General features: G+C 42.6%; 2 protein-coding genes across 3 annotated transcripts in view; both read right to left on the bottom strand.

Annotated features, from left to right (window-relative positions):
* LOC142589574 (transmembrane channel-like protein 7) overlaps positions 1–9,211 on the bottom strand; it is a 93,478-nt gene extending 84,267 nt beyond the window's left edge. The window contains exon 1 of one of the 2 annotated variants that reach the window (XM_075701045.1): positions 9,079–9,211. Coding sequence is in view for 1 of the 2 variants with exons in the window: in XM_075701043.1 (XP_075557158.1) it covers positions 7,196–7,259 (64 nt within the window). In the remaining variant the exon portion in view is untranslated. Of the gene's footprint in view, positions 1–7,195; positions 7,523–9,078 lie in introns of those variants that run through there. The other variant, XM_075701043.1, reaches the window with a different exon arrangement.
* Positions 9,212–17,883: 8,672 nt separating this feature from the next.
* The window catches only part of not (ubiquitin carboxyl-terminal hydrolase nonstop), a 25,912-nt gene continuing 19,612 nt past the window's right edge, over positions 17,884–24,183 (bottom strand). The window contains exons 12-13 of the mRNA XM_075701037.1: positions 20,843–20,992; positions 17,884–18,298 (exon numbers count right to left, since the gene is read on the bottom strand). Of these exons, the coding sequence (XP_075557152.1) occupies positions 18,256–18,298; positions 20,843–20,992 (193 nt within the window). The 3' untranslated portion in view covers positions 17,884–18,255. The remainder of the gene's footprint in view (positions 18,299–20,842; positions 20,993–24,183) is intronic.

Below are 24,183 nucleotides of genomic sequence, written 5' to 3'. Positions count from 1 at the left end.
CCTAATGGTGAAATAAGAAATGAAATTGACTTCATACTTTCTGCTGATCCCCACATAGCCCAGGATGTAGAAGTGATACAGGTAGGGTAAAGTGCAGTGATCATTGGTTAGTGAAGGCTAGGATTCACCTCAATTTCAAGAGAGAAAGAGCAAAATTGGTCAAAAAGAAACAGGTCAACCTAGAGGCAGTAAGGGTAAAAGCAGACAAATTCAGACTGGTACTTGCACACAAATATGTAGCCTTAGAACAGAACGATGATGATGACATAGAGCTGATGAATGAAACTGTAACTAGGTTGGCTTCAGAGGCAGCAATTGAAATGGGAGGCAAGGCACCAAGACAACCAGTAGGCAAGCTCTCCCAAATAACAAAGGACCTTATAAAAAAACGACAAAAATGAAGGTGTCCAACTCAAGAGGTAAAATAGAATTCGCAGAACTGTCAAAACTGATCAACAAGGCAAAAATAAGTGATATTCGAAACTATAACGTGATAAATACTGAGGAAGCCATAAAAAATGGACGCAGCCTGAAATCACTGAGAAAGAAACTTGGCATAGGACAAACCAAGATGTATGCACTGAAAGATAAGCAGGGTAATATCATCAGCAATCTCGAAGATATAGTAAAAGCAGTGGAAGAATTCTATGCTGACCTGTACAGTACCCAGAGGAGTCAGGATACCTCAATTAGGAACAGTAATGAACAGGATACAGAAACTTCTCTTATAACTAGCGATGGGGTCAGAAGGGCCTTGCAAGAAATGAAACGAGGAAGAGCGATAGGAGAAGATGGAATAACAGTCGATTTAATCAAAGATGGAGGAGACATAATGCTTAGAAAAGTGGCGGCTCTTTATACAAATTGTCCATCAACTGCAAGGGTCCCATAAAACTGGAAGAATGCAAATATTATACTAATCTACAAAAAAGGGAGACATTAGAATTATAGGCCCATTAGCTACTCCCAGTATCATATAAGATATTTACCAAAATATCCTCCAATATAATAATGGCAACACTGGACTTTAGTCAACCAAGGGAACAGGCTGGCTTCAGGAAGGGATACTCTACAATGGATCACATCCATGTCATTAATCAGGTTATAGAGAAATCCACAGAGTACAATAAGCCTCTCTATATGTGTTTCATAGATTACGAAAAGGCATTTGATTCAGTAGATATACCAGCAGTCATAGAGGCATTACATAATCAAAGAGTACAGAACACTTACGTAAATATCTTGGAATACATCTGCAAAGATTCCACAGCTACTTTAATTCTACACAAGAAAAGCAGGAAGCTATATATAAAGGTAGGGGCCAGACAAGGAGACAATCACCAATGCTATTCACTGCGTGCTTGGAAGAAGTACTCAAGCTATTGAATACTTCTTCTGGGAAGGATTAGGAGGGAGCATCAATGGCAAATATCTCAGCAACCTTCGGTTTGCCGATGACATTGTTCTATACAGCAACAATGCAAACAAATTTCAACAAATGACTGAGGACCTTAAGAGACAGTGTGTAAGGGTGGGGTTGGAAGATTAATATGCAGAAGACAAAGATAATGATGAACAGCCGGGCAAGGGAACATGAGTTCAAAATCACCAGTCAGCCTCTAGAGTCGGTGAAGGAGTATGTATGTTTACCTAGGTCAATTAATCACAGGGAACCCTGACAATGAGAAGGAAATGTACAGAAGGATAAAAATGGGTTGGAGTGCATACGGCAGACATTGTCAGCTCCCAACTGGAAGCTTACCCTCGTCATTGAAAAGGAAGATGTACAATCAGTGCATTTTAGCGGCGCTGACATGTGGGGCAGAAATTTGGAGGCTGGCAAAGAGGCTTGAGAACAAGTTAAGGACCACGCAAAGAGCAATGGAACAAAGATTGCTAGGCATAACGTTGAGAGACAGAAAGAGAGCGGTTTGGATCAGAGAGCAAATGGATATAGACGATATTCTAATTGACATCAAGAGAAAAAAATGGAGGTGGGCAGGTCATGTAACGCGCCGGTTAGATAACCATTGGACCATTAGGGTTACAGAATGGGTACCAAGAGAAGGGAAACGCAATCATGGACCACAGAAGACTAGGTGGAGTGATGAAATTCTGCAAATTCGCGGGCGCTAGTTGGAATTGGTTCGCGCAGGACAGGGGTAATTGGAGATCACAGGGAGAGGCCTTCGTCCTGCAGTGGACATAAAATATGCTGCTGATGATGATGATATCACAATTAATATGAAATGATGTTCACATCCTTGTATTCTTAATGTTAGCAAGTTTCTGTCATTGCATACTATATTATGAAGTGCTGTTTATTAAAAGCACAAATGGAGCAGCAGACAAGTAGTTTCTTCCCAGGCACAGGATGCATCAGTAAGTGTGAATGATTGCTGTATAGCCTGCAAGTCCAGCTAAATAAGCGATGTAGCCTCCTGTACTGCACAAGTTCTCATGTTTTATGTCTATACTATGCCCGCGAAGGTGGAAGTTTACTGCTATTTTTGCTCCGATTTTATGTTTAATAGGCAATTTCAAGCATTCAAGAAGTATTCAAAAATATTCACATTTGCGAATAGTGACTATTCGATTCAAAGAGCGAATCAAATAGGACACTATTCAATTCGTTATTCAAAAGTTTAAACTATCCGCACACCACTATAATTTTCTGAAATGATGCCATAATGGCAAAGTTACAGGTGTTTGATGAACAACTAAGCAGCCACCTTCGCTACCCGTACCACAGGCACTGTCTCACCCTAGCCGGGCAATCAGTGCAATGCAGCAAAAGCTTCAGGTGACATCAGCCAACCAGAATAGAGTACCAGAAGCAAGTATCCTCCATTGTCGGCCTCTCATTGCCTTCTGTGCGGTGCCAACTAAATGGAAGCTTCACGGAAGGATCAGTGGCACACAAGGGGAAGCCCTTTCCCTTCCCAGAAGAGACAGCTGGCTCTCATCACAATGGCACTCTCATCTCTCACCAGTCGACCAATGGACAGACGGACCCTAGTGACATCACACACACGTGGCCTTGCTGCCATAACTACGTGCAAAGAAGGACTGGAAAAGCCCAGAGAGGAGCACGAGACTGTCTCTTGAATTCGTGGCTTCCCCCTGGCGTGTAAGACTGCCATGTTTGCAAAAAGTGATTGCCATGGCGTTCTGTACGTGGCACATGTTCTTACCTAAATATGTTCAAAATGCCAGATATGGTTCAGAAGCCCTCTATAAGAGGAAGCTTCACCTCACACTGAACTCCAATTTTTATATTGAAATACATGTGATGCGTTAGATGGCACCGATTAGACAACCACCGAGCCAGTTATGCTACACAGGTGAATTTCACAAATGTACTATTCAGAAATCATTGGTACAATTTCGACTAGCACTTATTACATCAATCTTGTCCGCTTTTGGTGCATAATACATGCAAATAAAATAAAGCATTGCAATATTGTTTTTATTGTCTGTAAAAGCAAGCTGCAGTTTATTTTATTCTGCTGTCTTCGACAATTTTTGGGACAAGATTGTCACAACAGCTGGTAGACTGCACCTTATCTTTTAAATTAGGAGTGGGCAAATATTCCAAATTTTTACTATGAATTGATTATTACACACCAACTATTCAACTTTTTTAAAGTTAGGAGTGGGCAAATATTCAAGTTTTCTATATGAATCGAATGTTTCGCACCAACTATCCGTATTTGTGTTCAGTATTTTCATATATCAAAACTAACAAAATATTTTGCCAGAACCGACAGTTGAAGTCGGGTTACTGTGTTCAATCTGCTATGCCAAGTATCACAAATTGTGCAAACTGAACCAGCGACAAAAGCTTTCGAAGCAATGCAGAAAAAAATGGGTAATGCAAGCTTTGTTTTTGGTGTAGCTGCGGAAGTCTGCATGACAATCTGAGTTCTGCTTGTAGTCTATAATTTAGTGTTTCTTGCCGCCTACTCATGTAGCACTTTTATCTTTTATGCTACAACCAGTGATGTTTTCCTTGGAATGGGCCATTATACATATGTCTACAGTACAGAACTTCTTCATCAGCTCTCTTTTTTTTCTTTTACAGCAAAGCTGTTTATGGCTAGGGTTCCATGGATTTTTCATGTCCATGGATTTTTCATGTCTGTCAACAGATCTGCATATGCAAAAACTCAGCTCCCGAATTAGAGACAAAACCGCTTCATTATATACAAAGGCTTATATGTCTCATCCCTTGGATATGCATTTTCTGTAGATTAATTATCAACAGGCAGCACTTTCAAGATCAGCAGATTCTCATGTGCATGCGTGCGTGTGTGTGTGTGTTTTGCTTGCTTGCTTGCTTGCTTACATGGGTGTGAGCCATTGCTTAAGGAGTTACAGGCCATTCGTTGTTTTATGTGACGGACAAATTTCTCGAAATGTTTACGGATTTAATAACAGAGGTGATACGAGAATGTGTATGCATACCAATGATCACAATCACCACTGATCAGGGCAATAAATGTGTTCATACCTTTGTTCAACATTGTCACCTCTGTGTTGTGCACTAAACAGTTGTGCTGTTTATCCACCTTCACATAGTGGAATGGCTTGTGACTTTTTCCAGAACGTAACATCTTTTTATTTTCCAACAACCATTTATTTAGCATTTTTGGAAAGATAGTCATACAGCAGCCATTCATTCTTGGAAATCTTGTGTGCAACCAGGCTGTAAACAGGTTTATTCATGGAGGCCTTTTATTGAATATTAATGACCTTGTGTTTAAAACTGATCCTAATAGTCCGTGACAGCTGGCTGCCTCTTTTTCACTAGTCTGTACAAGCATTGTACACCATTATACCAAAATAAATGTTCCTGCTATAAATATATGGGCCTTGTTTCAACTATTCGATATTTAATTCGATACTTACTACAGTAAACTCTCAGTTGTACGAATGTCGGTTTATCGAATATTTCAGAATAACGAACTTTTTAAAAATCCCCGGCAGTTTTCTTATAGATTCTATGCAAAAATGTTTCACTTAAACGAATTTCGGAACAGTCAATATTTCAGTTGAACGAACTTGCTCAGAGGACCAAGGCTTATTTTTGTCATCAGCTGGAGGTCGATAGCCATACTTTGTTTGAAGTCTATGCACAGTGTGAGAGTGCACTGATTACCTGTGCTGGACCGACGGATCTGGAGATTGTTTCCAGTGTTCATCCTGAAGAAGAAGAGTGCGACGAAGAAGAGGCAACTGCCGAGCCAGTTTCAAGCCCTATAACTCTAGCTGAGGTTGTAGGGTGCATTGGAAAGTTGAGAGACTTTGTGTCGCAACAGCAAGCTGTTCCAGAAGAAGTATACAAAAACATTGACTCTTTGGACAGTTTTGTTACTTCCTGTGCTTTAAAGTACAAGTGCAGAAGAAGATTACAGATTTTTTTCTAAGTGAGAAAGGCAGCATTATAACTGTTATGAACCTTGTACTTGTTGATATGTACAAATTCCATTTCACACATTTCTAACACTATGGATGCCATGTCTTTTGCTCCATGAATCGTACTTCAAACTTTTGACTCTGTATGCCATGCCTTATGTTGGTCTAGTGAATATTCAGTTTAGTGAACTTTCAGTTAAGTGAACTATTTCCTTCGGTCCCTTGAAGTTCACTCAAGTGGGAGTTCACTGTATTCGTGTTTGATTCATATTCAAAAATTTTGATATTTGCCCACCTCTATTTTAAAAGCAACAAACACCTTCAAAGTTGGTTTTATGGATGCCAAACAAGACAATTTCTCCGTTCTCATGTATTTCAATAAGAGCTCCTATCTGGAGCAAAGCACATGTGCCACCACAGATACTTAATGCCTTTGTCAGAGGTGCTAAAGTATATTAATACAACACAATTTAACTTTGGGGTTTTGTTCATGCTTTGTATTTGAAAGAAAACAAAAGATTGTGCAAACTAAAAATAATTAATATATTAATGCATGTGTTAATGAACCAAACAAAAAACAAAAAAGAACAAAAAGTGACCAGCTAATAGCCAATGAGTACATCACACATGAAACAAGATGGTAATTTTACTTTTGCACTAGCATGCACAAGAATAAGGCATAAGCAATAATCAATGGTAACAGACTGTTACATGGGAAAATATTTCTAGTATGGGTCTCCAGCTTTATTATTGCAATACAACTTCCCTTCAGATTGCAATAAAAATTATTACAATTACTTTTGTGCTTCTTGGGATTCCTTACTTTTGTTTATCCCTTCTGGCTACACATGTCAGACGCTGATAGGATCTGCCCAGGGGGAACAAAACAAATTTATATACATACTGCCACACCAACCAAGAGTTCTAGCAGAATATGGTACAATTTTTTTCTGTACTGCAGTTATGCTCATGAAAGGTCTTGCAAGCTTGCACGGTGGAATGACGTATACAGATAAATTCCTAGTATATGCAGGAAAAAAGTTTGCCATGAGGCTTTTTCATCACACAGATGCTGAACATGATGATGGCATGACCAAGGTTCTCTTCATTATTAGCATATGAAACACGATGCCTACGTTGCAGTATTCGAGTGCACCTGTGAGCAATATGACAGGTAATAGCAGCAGTTAATCATGACGTTTAGATGTGAACTAGTATTCGTATAATAGCACCTTTCCCGCGGAACATGTGATCCACTGGAACACATATTATATTTCGAGTAGAGTGCAAATTCGGGTGCTCCCTTTCATACAAATAGTTCGCACTGACGTACTTAACCACAACGCTGACCCCACCTCGATCCTGTACCAGAACTGCTAGCTACAACTTATCTACAGAATTTCTTTTTTTTAATACAGCCTCGAATACAGAATCCATGACGTTACGTGCAAGTTGCGTTTTTCTTTGGTGACGTATTTAAAGTTGTCAGAGCTTTCGTGCTTTTGCACCAATTAATGCTATGATTTCCTTATTCTTAAAACTAGCAACGCTACATCATGAAAACATTTCTCGCAGATTAAAAAGCGCATGTCATGGTGTGCTCACGGCGGAAATTCGCGCGCATGGAAAGGTCAAAGCAATTTTCAATTGCTGCACGTTCTGCGGAGATACTTTGCATGTCAGCCCGTTGGCAGTGCGAAACCAAACAACAGGTGTGAAAGGAAGAGCGCATTACAGTGGCCGTGATAAATCTCAAAATAAATGCTGCTTTTCTCACCTGACATATCCGAGTCATCGTCGTCGTCGGCGTGTTCACAACGCTCCCCAAATTTATTCGACATTTGTTACGCCAAGGTTACCAAAAGTTCAGCAGTGCGATGCGAGTCAACGGAAAGCGAAAAAGTTTGTTCCCGAGCAACTGCGTCGGTGTCATTTCAGCCTATCCCTTTTCTGATAGTTTTGGGCGTCGGACATCAATATTCTGGCCGGATGAAAGCACTACGCGACGATTACGTCACGCTTCTCACTTTCGACATGTGTGAAGTCTGTTTCGCGACAGTAGAAAAATTTTCCAGTTGATGGATGATGGCCGATGACCCGTCGTGCATCTCTACATATGCTAGAGCAACGTCAGCCGGCATTCAACAACGCAAGCAAAATATTTATGTTGTTATGCCTGCGCAAAACTTTGATATATCATGTAAAACGTTCATACAAATGGCCCTCACGACTAAACTTGTGGTTCATTCACTAAACATTTGGCATTCGACAAAGCATTTACTTTATCCGAACGTTTTGCTGCAGCACAGTACGCCTACTCCCTTTACATCATCGGAAAGAGGGAAAATTAAAGAACGGCTTGCTAGCGGTAATAAAACAGGTCAGGAAGTGATACGAAACCATTATCCTTTTACAATTGATCTCCAAATCATGACATATAGCTGCACATTTCTGATTTTGTGCGAATTTTGCACTGGAGTTCCGTTCATGACAAAGGCGCATTTGACGTAATTCGCACATGCACTAGCTCGTCCTCCGACAACCGGTACGTATGCTGCACACACGAGTTGAAGCACAAAGTATAGGTAGAGGTTGTTCAGCTGCTGATTTCACAGCATCGAAACGTGGATGTCACGTAAGGAGAACTATTCATGTGGTTTTGAGAGGGTGCTCATGCCGATCTTCCCTTCCCATATTTCTCCCACGCGCGCGCGCGCGCGCACGCGATGGAGCCCCCAACGAAAATGGAAAATAATGATCTGCTTGCTTTTGGAGGATACAAAGTTATATCAATAAGGCTCGTATACATTTAAGAAAGCTGTACCTCGGCAAGAAAAGAAAATGTACGTAAAAACTTAAGTTCTGGGGTTTTACGGGCCAATTAAATCAGTGATCACGATGGTACACGCCGTGTAATGGCAATCTCCGGATTAAATTTGACCATCCGGGGTTCTTTGACGTACAACCAGCGCACGTGCAACGCACGTTACACGAGTGCTTTGCATTCAATGCAGCCACCGCGGTCGGTATGGAACTGGTGGCCTCGAGCTCACCACCGCGCAACACTGTGACCATTCCGCTACAGCGGGGTGTAACTATACGGAAAGAATAATTAAACGAAAACATTAAATAATTTTATTGGTGCCCGCAGAACAATGTTTTCACTCCCAAATTAGGATTATATATACAGCTCTAGTTTTGATATTTTTCTCGATCTCGCGCAGGCATATAAGTGCTCGTAAGAAAGGGTATTGGCGAAACAAACACCAAACAAATCTTGTCAGTTTATCGTCACTGAAACAAGCGATATAAAAAACGCACAGCGGCAACGAATTATGTTGTAGTGCTTGTACCCATGGAGACGGGCCGGCTACCAAATCTACAAAAGGGTGCGACGTCGGACATATATACAGGTGAGATCTTAGCTAGAAGGCGTTGGAACAGTGCAAGAAAAACGGAAACGAGAAAGACAGATCGCTCGTGTTCTGTCTATTGTCACGTCTGTCGTCGTTCCTTGCGTTATACTTGCCACAATTTCTATGAAATCTATATCCAAAAGCAACGCGCAGCCTTCGATATGGATAACCACGTGCGCTATATATGATTGCGACCTACGTTGCAAACAGCTTTAATCTTCAGAAATAAGCAAAAGGGTCTCACCTCGAGCGCATCAGCTCCTCGGTACGTATACGTATAACACTATAGTCATGCGGGCGGCTCGTAAGTCCCGTCCCAAGATGCATACGCAAAGCCCAGGCGTGTCTGAGAGCGCGGCTCGGCAGACGCGACCCCAGGTCTCATGTGGGACAGGCCTGACCTCGCACCGCCCGAATTGGCACCGCGGAGTCCATACGTCAGACTGACGAGACCGAATAGCGACAAACAAACAAACAAACAAAACTCATACGGCGGCGGGTCTTGTCAAGGGCCGCAAGGAGTCTTGGCCCGTGTCCCGGTATGCGAGTGGGAAGATGGCGCATTATAACTGTGGCGGCAGTAGACGACGCACCTTCAAACCGCGGCACACACGTACCGGGTACCGCGCTCGGCCAAGGTGGGCTCCACGTTTTTACAGCGGATCAGGCTGCTCCAGACGTGCGCTCCGAACGTCCACTTTAAATGTCGACGAAACTTCGCAAAACGAACCACGAATTAAGCAATGGAATTAATGATGTTTGCATGTCAACGATTTTGTGGCCAAAGGCCAAGTGGCAAGAAGGCAGGCGTAAGAAAAGAAGGGCTACGCAAACGTTGGGCAATGTTTGACGTGCTATGGCACTCTATATTGCGGATTGTATTTAACAAATATTTGTCGTTACAGAACAGTCACATGTATGGAAATGAGGCATTGCAGGAAAAAAGCGCATATCAAGACGTCTCACGCTGAAGTCATGCTGGTGCTAATTGGCAGTGGCAAATAGGAGGGCACACCGGGCACGTGTCCCCCCTCTCCCCCAAATTTTTGCGTTAGTAAGCGGCCTGCAGGTTCCCCCCCATTTATATATATATATATATATATATATATATATATGTATATATATATATATATATATATATATATATATATATATATATATATATATATATATATACACACACACACACACACTTGCTTGGGCGCTCAAATGTTCGCCATTTCGGAACTACAGTCAAGCCCCGTTAATTTTACTCGGTTAATTCAACTTTTCGCTTAATCCGCACGCACCGAAAAGTCCTTCCGAGAAACCCCGTATGCCACCCCCTGGCTACACAACATGAACACTTTTTCAGACAATTACTTGTTTTTTCACTGGGAGCATCAGCGTTTGCTTGAATGAATTTTATGCTTATGCTAAAAATCCCGGCAGAAATCATCTCACTATGAATGTTGACGTTAATGCAATTAACATTAAGAGGAAGCTTTAGCTTGGATCCAACTCCGATGCCGCCTATTCCAATACACGTAAAAACGCTTTTATAAGGCAACCACGTGCACTGCACCGATTTTAATAAAATTTGCCGCATTTCAGAGATAAAGTTTAATTATAGTGGCTGTGAGAAGCAGATGTTTCATTTATGGCTAGAATACCTTTAAATGAATTTTCAAAAATTGATGGGTTCGAAAAAAAATAATAGAAGTACGAAGTATACAAGTCCGTAGCTCTGCATCAAGAACAAATATCGCAGTTCTATAAATTGAATCCGTTTGAGCATCCAAAGCGGATAAATGATATCAATTTATATCTTACATAAAGTTTTAATTTGTTTACAAGGCTCTTGCAAAAGTCCTCACATATTAGAAACACGTACCCCAGCGAAGCTACAGCTAGGGTGTCATGTACGCATACATGGAAAAGGAGGAATCGGTGTTCTCGGCAACTACGTACGGCAACAAATTTGATAAGGTTTGTTGCATTTAAAAGAAAAAGTTATAATCCATTGACTGTTGGAACCGGATCTTTCATTTAATTCGTCATTTTTCGATATACCGTAAACTGGGATGCATAGCGCAAGAACGACACAAGGACGAAGCAGTAACACGGGACGAGCGCTAATTTTCAACAGTTTATTTATTGCAGCTGGTAAGCATATATATACTCACTGGAAGCCACTGCAACAGACACACTGAAGGGAAAGAAGAAAAGCAGTCATGTGATAAATCTTTTTGATAAAGGTAGCTGAAAATCGCAATTTTTCAGAAAACGAAACTATGAAGTTAACTCTCAGTAATGGAAAATGATATCGCAGTTCTGTAAAAATGCGCCTAATAATACATCTAAAGCGGGCAATTTTGATGGATTATACATGGCTCTCAAGTAAACCACTGTTATATGTGACTAGTAGTGTACTTCTGCAAAACCTTCGTAAACATTGGAACCAATTCATGAAACATAAATCAATGTATCAAATTTGTACGATTTGGATGTTCTCACGGATGCTGTTTACAAAACTGCAACATCTATTTGTAAATCTGCATTTGAAACATGCAGAACGAGTTACGAATTCGTAAACTTTGTGCTCTTACTTTTTTTCGAACTTACCAATTTAGGGCAATCTATGTAAAAAAAAATCAAGGCCATAAATCCAAATTCCTTCACCAACAATCACCAGAATTTAGCTTTTTCTCTCAAGTGCACCAAATTTCATCAAGATCGGCCCAGGGGTTATCTCAGAAAAGCATTTCTGCGTTTGATATGTATTTGAATAGATGGCGTCGGAGTTGGGGCTGGCCTAAAGCTCACCAGGCGTGGCCATTTTGAGCTAACAAGCGCCGTGCGTACGATGCGCGCTAACGACCGTGTCTGCTAAATATATTACGTCGCTACGCGCCGCGGAAGAAAGACCCGAAATTTCAAACCTAACGCCGTTTACCTTTCTCCTCGCGGGCACCGCGCACCCAGCTGGAGAGTCGCGCAAGTGCGCCTACGTATATCGCACTGCTGTGACGTCGCTCGTAGTGACACGTGACTTCGATAATTACTCATGACAACATCTGTTATTTGTGTAATTGAAGTTTAGAGAAATAATAAAACACACAAACCGAATGCCTGCGTGTCCTTGTTTTACTTTGCACCGCAATTAAGAGAGATGTACTATCGTGAGCAATATGAGCGGGAACACGCGGACGCGTGGCAAATAGCCTCGAAACCGAGTTAGAGCGATACGCGGATGCATGGTGCTGTCGAAAACAGAGGAGAAAGGGGGACGCTCTTCCGCTAACTGTTGGTACTCCCACCGCGCCTGCGTTAACGGCAGCTTACGGCGTTTCACTGGCCGCCGATAGTCGATAAGACGGTTACGTGTACAGTAACTTACAGCGAGAATTTTTTTTTCAGTCATGCGCATTTCACGCTTCGGTGTAACGCTTCGGTGCACAAAGTTATCGATCAGTAACCGCAACATCAAGCCGAGACCACACGTACGCTTGCGGACGCGCGTAAGCTCGCGTCCGCGCGCCTAGCGCCTGCCGCGCCTCGCGAGTAATGGCGGTTTGCACCCACAAAGACGCGCGACAGTGCGCGCTCACTCACAGACGCCTTGGTAGGCACCGCTTCGTACTTTGTTATCGACAGTGTTTCAAAATGCTTCGATTTATATTAACGTAGTTGTAATATTTTTATAGCTGTTAGAGCAGCGAAAAAAGGAAAGAACCACCACTTTCTTGCATGATATAAATCTGCTTCACCGAGAGGTGAACGTTTCGCGCCGTAGCTGTGTAGCTAGGCGCGCCGACGCGAGTCAACCGAAGCGCTCGATATAACAGAGCGGAGCTGTTCCCCGAGATCACGCCGCGTTTCGACGCGTACGAGCCATGCCGCACCGTCTGCGCATGCGTGGGCGCGTGAACGCGAGCTTGCGCGCGTCCGCAAGCGTACGTGTGGTCAGGGCTTGTTTTATCAATGTGCGTTGGCGATGCGAAGTTCCGCACTTCGTATACGCATGGTAGGAGTGCCAACAGTTATATCAGAACAGCGTCTTCCTTTACACTTTGTTTCCAAAGGCTACCGCCACGTAATTCTTTCCTTTAACTTTAAGAGGAAGCTTTAGCTCGGGCCCAACTCCGACGCGGCCTATTCAAATACATGTAAAACGCAAAAACGTTTTTATGAAATAACCCCTGGACCAATTTTGATGAAATTTGTTGCATTCGAAAGAGAAAGTTAAATTCTAGTGACTGTTGGAAGCGGAATTTCGATTTAGGACTTAAATTTTCTTAAAACGATTTTCAGATATTTGACCGTTTGAAAAAAATAGAAGCACGAAATTTACAAATTCATAGCTCTGCATTAAGAACTGATATCGCGGTTCTGCAAACGGCATCCATTAGACCATTCAAAGCGGACAAATTCAATATGTCATTTTACATCTTAAGTGAATTTGTTACGTTGGTTACAACGGTTTTGCAAAAGTTGTATTTCCCTATGATTAAATTTTTTTATATTCATGTGTAACATATCAATTTTGTCCGCTTTAGATGTACTATTAGATACAATCCACAGAATTGTATTATCATCTTTAGTGGTTGAGTTACAGAGTTGTAAACTTGATAGTTTCGTTTTTTGAAAATTTACGATTTTTGCCAATTTTTAATAAAAAATTGACGACCTAACTCAAAAATTCGAAACCAACGGTCACTAGATTTTAATTTTGTCTTTTAAATGCAACAAACCTCGTCAAATTTGGTGCAGTGGTTGCCGAGAAAAACGAATTCTCCTTTTACATGTATTTAGATAGGAGCACTCGAGCTAAAGCTTCCTCTTAATTCCTTTAACCTCCTTGGTATCACCCATGCATTGCGGGGTTCGAGGCTATCTGACACGTGCTCCTGTGTTCCTGCTCGTATATTGCTCACGATAGTACTTCCGTTTTGTCAGCTTGTTCCCACGTCGCGCAGTCGCGCGCACAGACAACAAAAGTATGTCATTTTCTACCGTGATCCAACGTGCGATCATGCTCTTGTGTCTGCCTCAGTATTCGCGTAGCGCTTACAATTATACCGCTAGTCAGGTATTCTCGTGAACAGTGCGCATAATCGTGCGCTGCGCGAAGTGGGACAATCGCAACTAGAGTCAACAGCTCGTGCACGACGCCGCCAGGGAAGCGAGCCGCGTAGCAGAAAAGCGAGGGGGGGGGGGGGAAATGAAGGCGGGGCCCGTGACGTATGCGTCACGCGATCCTTGAGCTCCGGTGTGGGAGAACGCAGGGAAGGCTTGGAATAGCTTGGGGCAAGTGGAAAGGAGCATCTCCTAGGCAATTGGCCCTCGCCTACTGAAATCATGGGTTCGCGCCACTGAAATATTTCTATCTCGGCTATTGAAGGTCGAATTCGAAATATTCTTGCGGCAGAACGCCCCCTAGAGGGCGCGTAGCAGCTTCCAGCGGACTCGGCTTCAACCTATCATTTCTCAAGCAAGGAAAATTGATTGAACAGTCATTACCAGGACTGATGTACGCGGATGATATTGTATTAATGGCTGACAATGCAGAAGATCTGCAGGAATTAATGGACATATGTGGTACAGAAGGAGACAGGTTAGGCTTGAAGTTTAGCAAAGAAAAATCAGCAGTCATGATTTTTAATGATAACAGTTGCGGCGAGCATAAGATACAGGAGGCCACGCTGGAGAAAGTCGATAAATACAAGTACCTTGGGGTGTGGATAAATAATGGCATTGAGTATCTGACAGAGTACGAAAAATATCTAATGACTAAAGGTAACAGAAGTGCGGCGATTATGAAGAGTAGGGCACTGTGGAACTACAATAGGTACGAGGTAGTACGAGGGATATGGAAGGGGGTAATGGTACCAGGCCTGACTTTTGCCAATGCAGTTCTATGTATTAGAACAGAGACCCGGCAACAGTTGGAAATTAGGCAACGTGGTGTGGGTAGGCTCGCTCTGGGAGCACATGGCAAGACACCAAATCTTGGAGTGCAGGGGGATCTGGGATGGTCTTCTTTCGAGGGCAGAGAGGCTAGTAGCAAGATAGCATTTGAGGAGCGATTGAGAAAAATGGGGGAAATTCGGTGGGCTAGGAAGGTTTTCAGTTACTTATACACGAGGAATGTTGACACGAGGTGGAGGAAGCGAACTAGAAAATTGACAAGCAAATACTTGGGCAGTAGCGGGGGAACAAGTAAGGAATCATCTGTCAAGAAAAAGGTTAAGGAGGCAGAGAGGGGTATGTGGAGTACAGAGATGCAAACCAAATCGGCATTGGAGACATACAGGACGTTTAAGCAAGAAATAGCCAAAGAAAATATTTACGATAACTCTAAGGGAAGCTCATTGTTGTTCGAAGCCAGGACAGGTGTACTGAGGACTAAAACGTACCGAGCCAGATACCAGGAGATAGATTTGGTGTGCGAGGCGTGTAGAGAGGAGGAGGAAACGGCGGAACGCCTGATACTTGCTTGTAAACAACTTCACCCTGCAGTTGAATCTAACGGGGAACTATTCAAAGCCTTGGGTTTTAAAGACAGTGAAAGTAGAATAGACTTTGAACAGGTAGAGATAACTAAACGGAGGCTATCTGATTGGTGGACAATATCAACGCAAAAGTAAAGGAGTAAATACATAGGTATGCATGCATATAGAACCACTAAAGGCTAGGTGGCGCGCGCCGCCGCCGCCCGATACAAAGGGTTGAGCCACAATCATCCATCCATCCATCCATCCATCCGTATGACCGAAACTTGCTACGTGGCCTGGTGAGGAGCCCTTCAACGCAGTGTAGCGGCACTCGTGTTTGAGATGTGTACTGCAGCCGGGCTCCTCTCGCGCACTTCCAGGCACGCTGCTACTTGTAGCAGTGCCGCTGCGCACATTCGTGGCACAGTATGCTTAAGCGTTGGGCTACTGTGCTTGAGGAACCCATACGACATGGGATCGATTCAGTCAAGTAACGAAGAAATATGATGTGATAACTTTATTTGGAATCCGGCGATTGGAAGGCCCAGGCCTGGGGCCACCTAGATGGCCACTGGGAGCTGCTGCTCCCGTGCGGCTTCCTTGGCTCGCTGGACGGCCCAAATTTGGTCTTGGAGTTCTGAGCTGAGCAGCACGGCCGACCACCGCGCCCGTAGATTTTCTGGGGAGACTGCCATTTTACTTTGGTATATTTCACATCCCCACAACATGTGTTGAAGGGTGGCTCTAACAGAATTGCATAGCTTGCACATATCGCTCTCGTATATATCGGGGTAGAAAGTTTTTAGTTGCACGGGACTCGTATAAGTTTCTGTTTGTAGTCGCCTCCAAGTAACAGACTCAGCTCTGTTCAGTTTAGTGTGAGCGGTGGTAATACTCGCCTCCAATTTCGATAGAATTTGGTAATATCGCTAAATCTTGTTAATATATCTTTTTCTCTCCAGATTTCCTCCTCCGCATTCTCCTGACTGATGGAAGTCACTCTTTGCTCAGCTTAGTTTTTTTTTTTTTCTGTGGCACGCACCCATTCTAGGGATTGACCAAGTATATATGAACATATACCAAATGGTGCATACCTTGTTGCACATACTCAGGTATTCAATTTGTAAATATGGGCCACCGGAGTAGAACTTTATGTATATCAATCTCTACTCCGGCAGCGACTGCGTATAGGCGGCTGAGTGCGGTCGCGCGGGCTCCATCTTGAAAGCAATCTGTGATGAGTACAGAGTCTAGGTGTGCCAAGGGCTCATAGCTTCGTGTGCGCAGTGTTCTTGCCACTTAGCTCCCATTGAAGTGAGAGGCAGCACGAAGATAAATTCGCTCGCTACTGCTGCCGCCTTTCCTTACAACACCATTTTGACAGCAAGTGTCTGCATTGAAGTGATTTTTGCCTGTGCATGCGACATCATGCTTCTTAATTTAGTTACTAAGCGAATGCTTAGGAGTTATGGCCAATAAAAACTTTACTATCCTTACTTCGTATAGCTGTCTACTAATTTGCTATTGCCATCGACGATTCGCCTTTAGGGCGAAACTGCAACTTTTTCTCATCACTCTTTTCCAGTTGCTACTTCCGGAAGTAGCAAGCCGCAATAGCTCTTTAGTACACTGTAGAACAGCAAAGAGATAGCCTCCGAGTCGTCGGCGCCAAAATCGGTAGTAGTGGCATCTATGTGAACATCCAAAATTAAATTTGAACTGTGTGCCAGGGTGACGCTCAGTAGGCAGATCCTCCGCAGCACAAGGCATTTAACAAGGAGTGGAGCACTGCAAAGGGAATCACAGGCGATCTTTGATTGCCAATGGCTCCACTACTGAATGTACTGAAGTGCTTTTGGTACTTTTTGCTGCAAAGTGTTTCTGAAATAGCCTGTTTTATCATCAAATGCATTCCTCGAGTTCAATAAAACGTGGTTCAGCACCCCTTTAAGGTCACTGTTCCAAATTGACTTTCTATTGTAATTACGCAAATTACCTTCTGGCATGATTGCTGGTAGTGTCTGATTTCAGCCAAAGATACTCACTGTGTTAGAACCACATGGCTGCAACTTGCTTTCTGCAAGGCATTTCTAGAGCCCACAGCTCTAAAAATATGATGCTTTTGAGGTGAACCAACAAGCAAAACAACAGAATGATGGCACGGCATGCTTAGCCCTACGATGGCAGCAGTGATCTAAGCAAGTCTGTCGCTGGTGGCTGTGGACACAACACATTGCAATTGTTTAGCCACACACTCAAAAGAAAATATCTAGGGTGGCCCCTATGTGAGCCTGCTACTTTGAATGTTCAACTGTTGCCCCCAACCCCAGTTTTCAAGAAATTGCAAGGACCCTCGAAAATTTTTTTTCCACATTCAACAGCTTTCAAGGATTTCAAGGAAGTGGACAAACCCTGTTAATATGAGCTTGCCCTGAATACTTGGCACAGTACTTAGCACCTGATGGCTTTGGGCTCCTGATCAAAAGGATCAAGAGGTGCACAGATTCTTAGACCAGCTGTCTGTGCCTTGGCAATACAGTACTTCACCAATGCAAGCATAGAGCAGCAGCATGTGAGGAAGCAATAATTTATTGAGCAAGTGAAGTGGCACAGTGCTGCCAAGCTCAGAGGACAGTAATGATGATTGGTGAAAGGAGTGTTGTACAGTAATTGGAAAACCTAAGTCAGACTCTCCACACTTCACTCAAGAAAATACTGGTGGTGCAGACACGTTTGCAGGCACCTGCACACTATGTTTGCCAGGAACAGAAGACACAACCCACAGTGAAACTGTGATGAGAATCAAGAGCTTGGGAAAGTATGTCCCTACACAAGCACACACATATGCGCAGATGCACGTAAATGCACACAAGTAGTTCCAAACTGGGGCAGTTCACTCTTCTCACTGATGACAAGGAATGGACAACAGTAAAGCAGGCCTCTTCTCACTCGTATTCCAGGATCTGCTTGTGGTAGAACAGCAAATAGCTGAAAAATCAAGAGAACAAAAAGCAGCACAAGTAAAATGGTTTCCAAAAAGTTGAACAGTCAAAGCTAGCAAGAAAGATATTAATTTATTTCACAAATCTGTGAGCAACTGAATTTGTAACTTAAAAGGGGAACTCCACTCTTCAAAAAGTATATTTTACTTCTGGGTAGATTTTGATAAAATTTGTTGAATAGATGTATTTCAATGTACTAATTTAAGATACACCTTCACTTTTATTGTGGAATAAATAAAGTTTTAGAAATTAAGGAAATTCAGTTTCTTTTTACTATTTACTAAACTATATATGGCGCACTGTGGTAAAGGTCAAATCAACCAAGGATGATGCAGGTGTCCAATCAAGCAAAAATAAATTCTGTACACCAGCCTCGAGCAAAGGCATGTAAAAAAATACACGGGCCAATTCCTGGCTCCAAAGAGCAGGGTTCCCCTTTTAAAACACTTCTAGCAGATGCAGAGATGCAACTTCGTCCACTACCAATTTACTTTTTTACAGTAGCACAAAATTTCTGCAAGGAACCTCGTCTCAAGGTAGGGATGTCACCATTAAGTTCGTCCTTGTCAGAGGTTCTGAAAAGCCTGCACAGGCTACAACTGTCGCCATTCTTTAGGTCACACAGCAAAACAGAATTGGAAATGAACAAGAGAAGGCCATCCAGTGATCAATGTGCAGTAGACTTCCATTAAGTCGACTCCAGTTAATTTTTTTTAAACACTTTTTGTTCATTCAATCCCGATTGAATATCACAGCCGGCCCGCCCACCCATACATTCATATGGGCCCAAATGTTTATTTAGATCCTGAAATCGGCCGTTGATGGATAATTCGAACTTGGCTAGCCAGCATGTATAAACCTGACCCCAATGGTGATCTCAGTGGCAACTCCGCTGGGGATGCCTGTCTTTCAGGTGCTTAGGGTACCGTAAATGCGTCAAACATGTCATCTGAATGGGAATCTTCTGCCGAAAATTCCCATTCTTGGCCTGCCCCAGGAAGGTTTTGAAGCAAAAGCGGTAGCTCACAATGAATTATTACGATATTTACCCGTTTCAAATGTGCACCTTTTTTTCCAAGAAAACTCATTCGAATATTGCTTGCACCCGGCACAAGCAGATACAAAACCAAAACCATGTTCGCGGCGTTTGCAAAAGATTCCCATCAGAACCAACCTAGCCAGGATCATTGCCACTGCCATCACAAAATGGCAAACATTAATTATGACAGAACAAGTGCTTGCGTCGCATAGCATGATGATGACGTGCCGCTTTCAGTCTGATTAAGAAACCACAGTCAAAGCATTATTTTATGCGTTAGGCTAGTGGCAAGAAGTCGTCTTGCATGTTCTTGGCTTTCCGGAGAATTGCATGCGTCACAAGACTAACTGTCGAACTCTAGGTGGGGGTCACTATCCCGTTTGCAATTGTTGTGGAGTCATTTGATAAATGCAGTAAGTAAAACACACTATGGACTGTATAGAGGAGAACAGCGATAAACTGCTCTCTGACAGTGATGACAATGGACATTAAGTAAATACATTTCCATATTGTGAAGGCAAAGTTAGCTGGTTTCGTCGGAGATGTGCTATGTTTTTTTAACAAAAAATTAGGAGTGTGTTAAATTTCTATTTGGTTTAGGAGCCCAAATGCAATCTCTACGTTAGCTTTCTACTTTGAATATACAAAAAGTGGGTGCACATTCAATTTGGGGACATGTTAGAATCAGGCAGATACTGCAGATTGAATCTGTGGGTGTGGGTTTTTCTGAATGCGCAGTGGACATTCTTTCTGCCTTTTTGTTGGTCCCGCCATGGTTGAATTAATGGAAGCCAACTGTTTTCGTATGAGTGCGAATTCCAGAAAGCCCAGGCCTTGCCTGGCCCGCGCTCTTTGTGCGTGCAGAACCAGAGCTTGAAGGCTGAGGATCGCACATGGTCACACCCTCAAGAAGACATCACTGGGAGACATCACTCGGAGGTGGAACGCTTCTTGTACAGCTCAAGTGATTAGTCTGACAGTCTAGAGCAGCATTGCTTGGCCACGGCACGTCGATGCATTCACAGTCTGAGCACTAGGCAGCACACTGCAGAGCTGTCGCGAGGTGAATGTGACACACAGTGCAAATGTGCAGTCAGTGTGCAATAATAATGAAAAAAAAAATAGCTGATGATTCAAGGGCCTTTAAAAGTGGTGCTTCCATAAAACACTCTCATATAAGCCAAATCTGAAGTCTTGAAATTTGTTATACGGTAGACAGGTAGACACAGCAATAAGGTTAATCTTATTGGTTTCCTTTAATCATGCAGAAGTCACTGACTTAAATATAAATTTAGTTTAAATTTAGCACACAAAACTACACTATATGCACAACCTTTTAGCATCATAACTTGAATAATAAAAATTAACAAGATTTTTTGGTCTAAGGTTCACTCTTAAATTCACCTTTATAGATTAATTTACCAAAATAAGTTGTTCCACAACCATAAAAAGGCAGTGACAGAGACAGAGGTTAAAGATAAGCATACACACCCTTCCGAGTCTAGGACATCCTGCAAGCTGGCCCGCGTGATTAGGTGGTCATCACACTTAAACCAGTGGTCCCGGTGTTGCCGCACATAAGCAGTGTAGTGGCCTGTCTCAATAGTCCCACTGTGGTTCACTACAGCAAATAAGCAGTACCTGTAAAATGAGGGTTCCTTCAGGGCTGGCTGCTGCAGGACAATGGACTGCTTGAACTGTTTTCTACCGAAGAAAAGTATAGTCGTCACCAGGAGTTGTACCTTATTTATTAGTTTTTTCAACATTCTAATTTTCCTGCTTCCAGGAAACTAAAAGCCGTGTGCCTGGAAAGCTCTAGCAATTGGTAAACTTTTCACTTTGGTATGGAAAGATCTAAGATTAACACAAGAAACAATAGAGAGATGACTTGCACTGTCTTCTTTTCTATGGATACTTGACCACAGCCTTTCACTATAGTTGCACATACTGAAGAGACATGCTTACCATTTGTTAAAACGCTCATTAGGTTTGGATGTACTCCTAAAACATTGCTTTGAAGAGATACAATAACAAGGTGAACATGGCAGACCACAGCCCAGCTAATAAATACCTCAGTCACTCATTAAACTTAATGCCAGTTATGACTAGCCCAACACTACACAGAATTTCAAAGGAAAGAGCAATTGCATACAAGAGCATTGAGAACATGCAAATAAAAAAAAATCAAGTACAATGTCAAAGAATACATAATGGATTTTAACTAGCAATCCTGGACAACAAATGCCATTATTAAGGAAAGCCAAAGAGATAGATCAGAGCTCTATGGTGTCTAAAGAAAAAGCCTTTCTCAAGAATGGAACTTCTGACTTTTCTATAGAATATCTCCCTGATGTTTCTCACAGTACTTTGGCAGTTCTATTCGTGAAATTGTAGAGTCTTCTCTGGAAGTTTTCCAACTGGCATAGCAAGACTTCTGCGGTAATTATCACAGCTTAGAACTACTGTTTGAATCACCCTATTCACTGTTAGCCATTTGAACTGCAGGAAGGTTTGTGTGGAGTAATTAACATTGTAAGTTGATGACATCTTTGATTTTAAAATACTTTTATTGCTTAGTTATAATCAATGGGAATTTTACATAAACTTAGCTGAAGGATTCAAGTAGCAAATACTATTCAGAACATGATGAGCAAAACGTGAACAAGGTGAATGCTGGAGTAGACGTTTCGACAAGTGGACTTGTCTTCTTCAAGGCGACCATATGCTTTCCTCGCCACAGTATATATAGGTGGGGTTCTTCTAAAGGGGAGAGAGTGTGAGGCGGGAGGATGCGGAAACAAGGAAAAATGTGTTAGCGTGTCGAATTGAGAGTAAAGGAACACTGTGTACAAGGTCAAAGCCAGCGCCCCCCCCCCTCCCACCCACCCACCCACCCCGGTGTGTCAGCTGCCGTGTCAAAGGCGTCTGACACGCCGGCTGACGAAAAAGGAAAGGAAAGGAAAGGAAAAAAAAGCGGGGGGGGGGGGGGGTGGGGGGGGGGGGGTATGCCAAGAAATCAAACTAAGCGTTGTTGCCTATAGCTTGAAGTTTAGCATAGCGAATACATTCTAAAGCTCCCTTTGAAACGTTTATGCCTATTGGTTGCAATGTCTTGAACTTATGAATAAGGTATGATTCTCTGTATTTTCTTTCTCGTTCAGAACGGAAATTTGACTGTAAGATGTAGAGTTTAAGTTCATCAAAGTTATGACCTGGTTGGTTGAAATGCTCGGCGACGGCTTTGGGAAGCTTTTTAGCTGTGTTCGCGCGATGTCCGTTTAATCTGGCGTTTACTGATTGTCCTGTTTCACCGATATATTGTTTCTTACAGAAGAAACATTCAAGCATATAAATCACATCCAAACTTGTACAAGTGAAGCTAGATTTGACTTCATGTGTATACCTATTTGCGGTGCTTTTAATTTTAATGTCACTTTGAAGGTGCCTGCAGGTTTTGCACCTAGGGCGACAACATGCTTTTATTACGGGGGAATGCTGTTGGCTGACTTTTGCGTGCACTAACATGTCTTTAAAGTTCTTGTTTCGGCGATAGGTAACCCTGGGTACATCCGGGAATGCTTTTCGCAGACGCTCGTTACTTGATAATATTGGGTGGTATTAGGATGTTGTTTATGTTTGGGAGTGCATTAGAATATTATGTTATAAAGGCCGGCGGTCTGTCAGATTCTACTGTGGGCTGTCTCTTCGCCAATTCTGACTGTCTCTCCAATCTTGACGCGGCCATCATAAGCTCTATCGAGAGCAACTTGGGGATAGTTCCTTTCTGCTAGCGTTGATTAAAGGTCATTTAGGTGGTGGATATAATCGTAGTCTTCGCTGCAGATTCTTCTTATATGCTTCGCTTGTCCGACAACAATTCCTTGCTTGCAATGTCGCGGGTGATGACTGCTGTAGTCTAAATATTGCTGGTTATCTGTAAACTTCCGGTAAAGTGTCGTTCTCAGTTTTCCGTTTTCTATGTAGACCTTCGTGTCCAGGAAGTTGATTTGACTAGGAGAGCGGTGAGCAGTAAATTTAATACTCGGGTGAAAGCGATTGAAATGGCTAATTAAGTCGGTTAAGGCGCTTGTGCCGTGTTCCCATATTATAAATATGTCGTCAATGTAACGAAGATAGGTGTGGGGTTTTAAAGGGTAGGATTTCAGCAGGTCTGCTTCAAGCTGTCCCATGAAAATGTTCGCATACGTGGGAGCGAATGGCGTACCCATGCTAGTGCCGAAAATTTGCAGGTAGTGTATAGAATCGAATTCGAAATAGTTGAGTGTGAGAACTAACCTAAGGAGCGATAAGTAAACTTCAGGAGCGTGCACCTGGGGATTGATTGCGAGGGATCTAGAAACGGCTTCAATTCCTTCACTCATGGGAATGTTGGTGTAAAGGGCAGAAACATCCAAAGTGACTAGAATAGCGCGCCGGAAAGGATTTGTTTAGCGTTGATGCCGTCAATAATTCGAAGCAAGTGAGGCGTGTCTTGAACGAAAGATGGGAGGGTGGTGGGTATGTTTGACAGGTGGTGATTTAAGAATTTAGATAGTGACTCAGTAGGTGTGTTGTTATTAGACACAATAGGCCGACCTGGGATTTCTGCTGTAAATATTTCTTCGACCGGAACTTTATGTATTTTAGGAAGAAGATAAAAGCGGCCTGCTGTTTTGTTCTTGGGCATCATGAAGCGATATTCAGATTGCGTGATTAGTTCCCTGGACAGGAGCTCCGCTATTGTGCTTATCACAATATTGCTGTAATCTGAAGTTGGGTTAGAGTAGAGTTTTCTGTAATGGGTGTGGTTGCTCAGTTGTTTAGAGGCCTCA

Source organism: Dermacentor variabilis, chromosome 8 (assembly GCF_050947875.1).
Source record: "Dermacentor variabilis isolate Ectoservices chromosome 8, ASM5094787v1, whole genome shotgun sequence".
Lineage (NCBI taxonomy): Eukaryota > Metazoa > Arthropoda > Arachnida > Ixodida > Ixodidae > Dermacentor > Dermacentor variabilis.
This window is presented reverse-complemented; position numbering and strand designations above follow the sequence as displayed.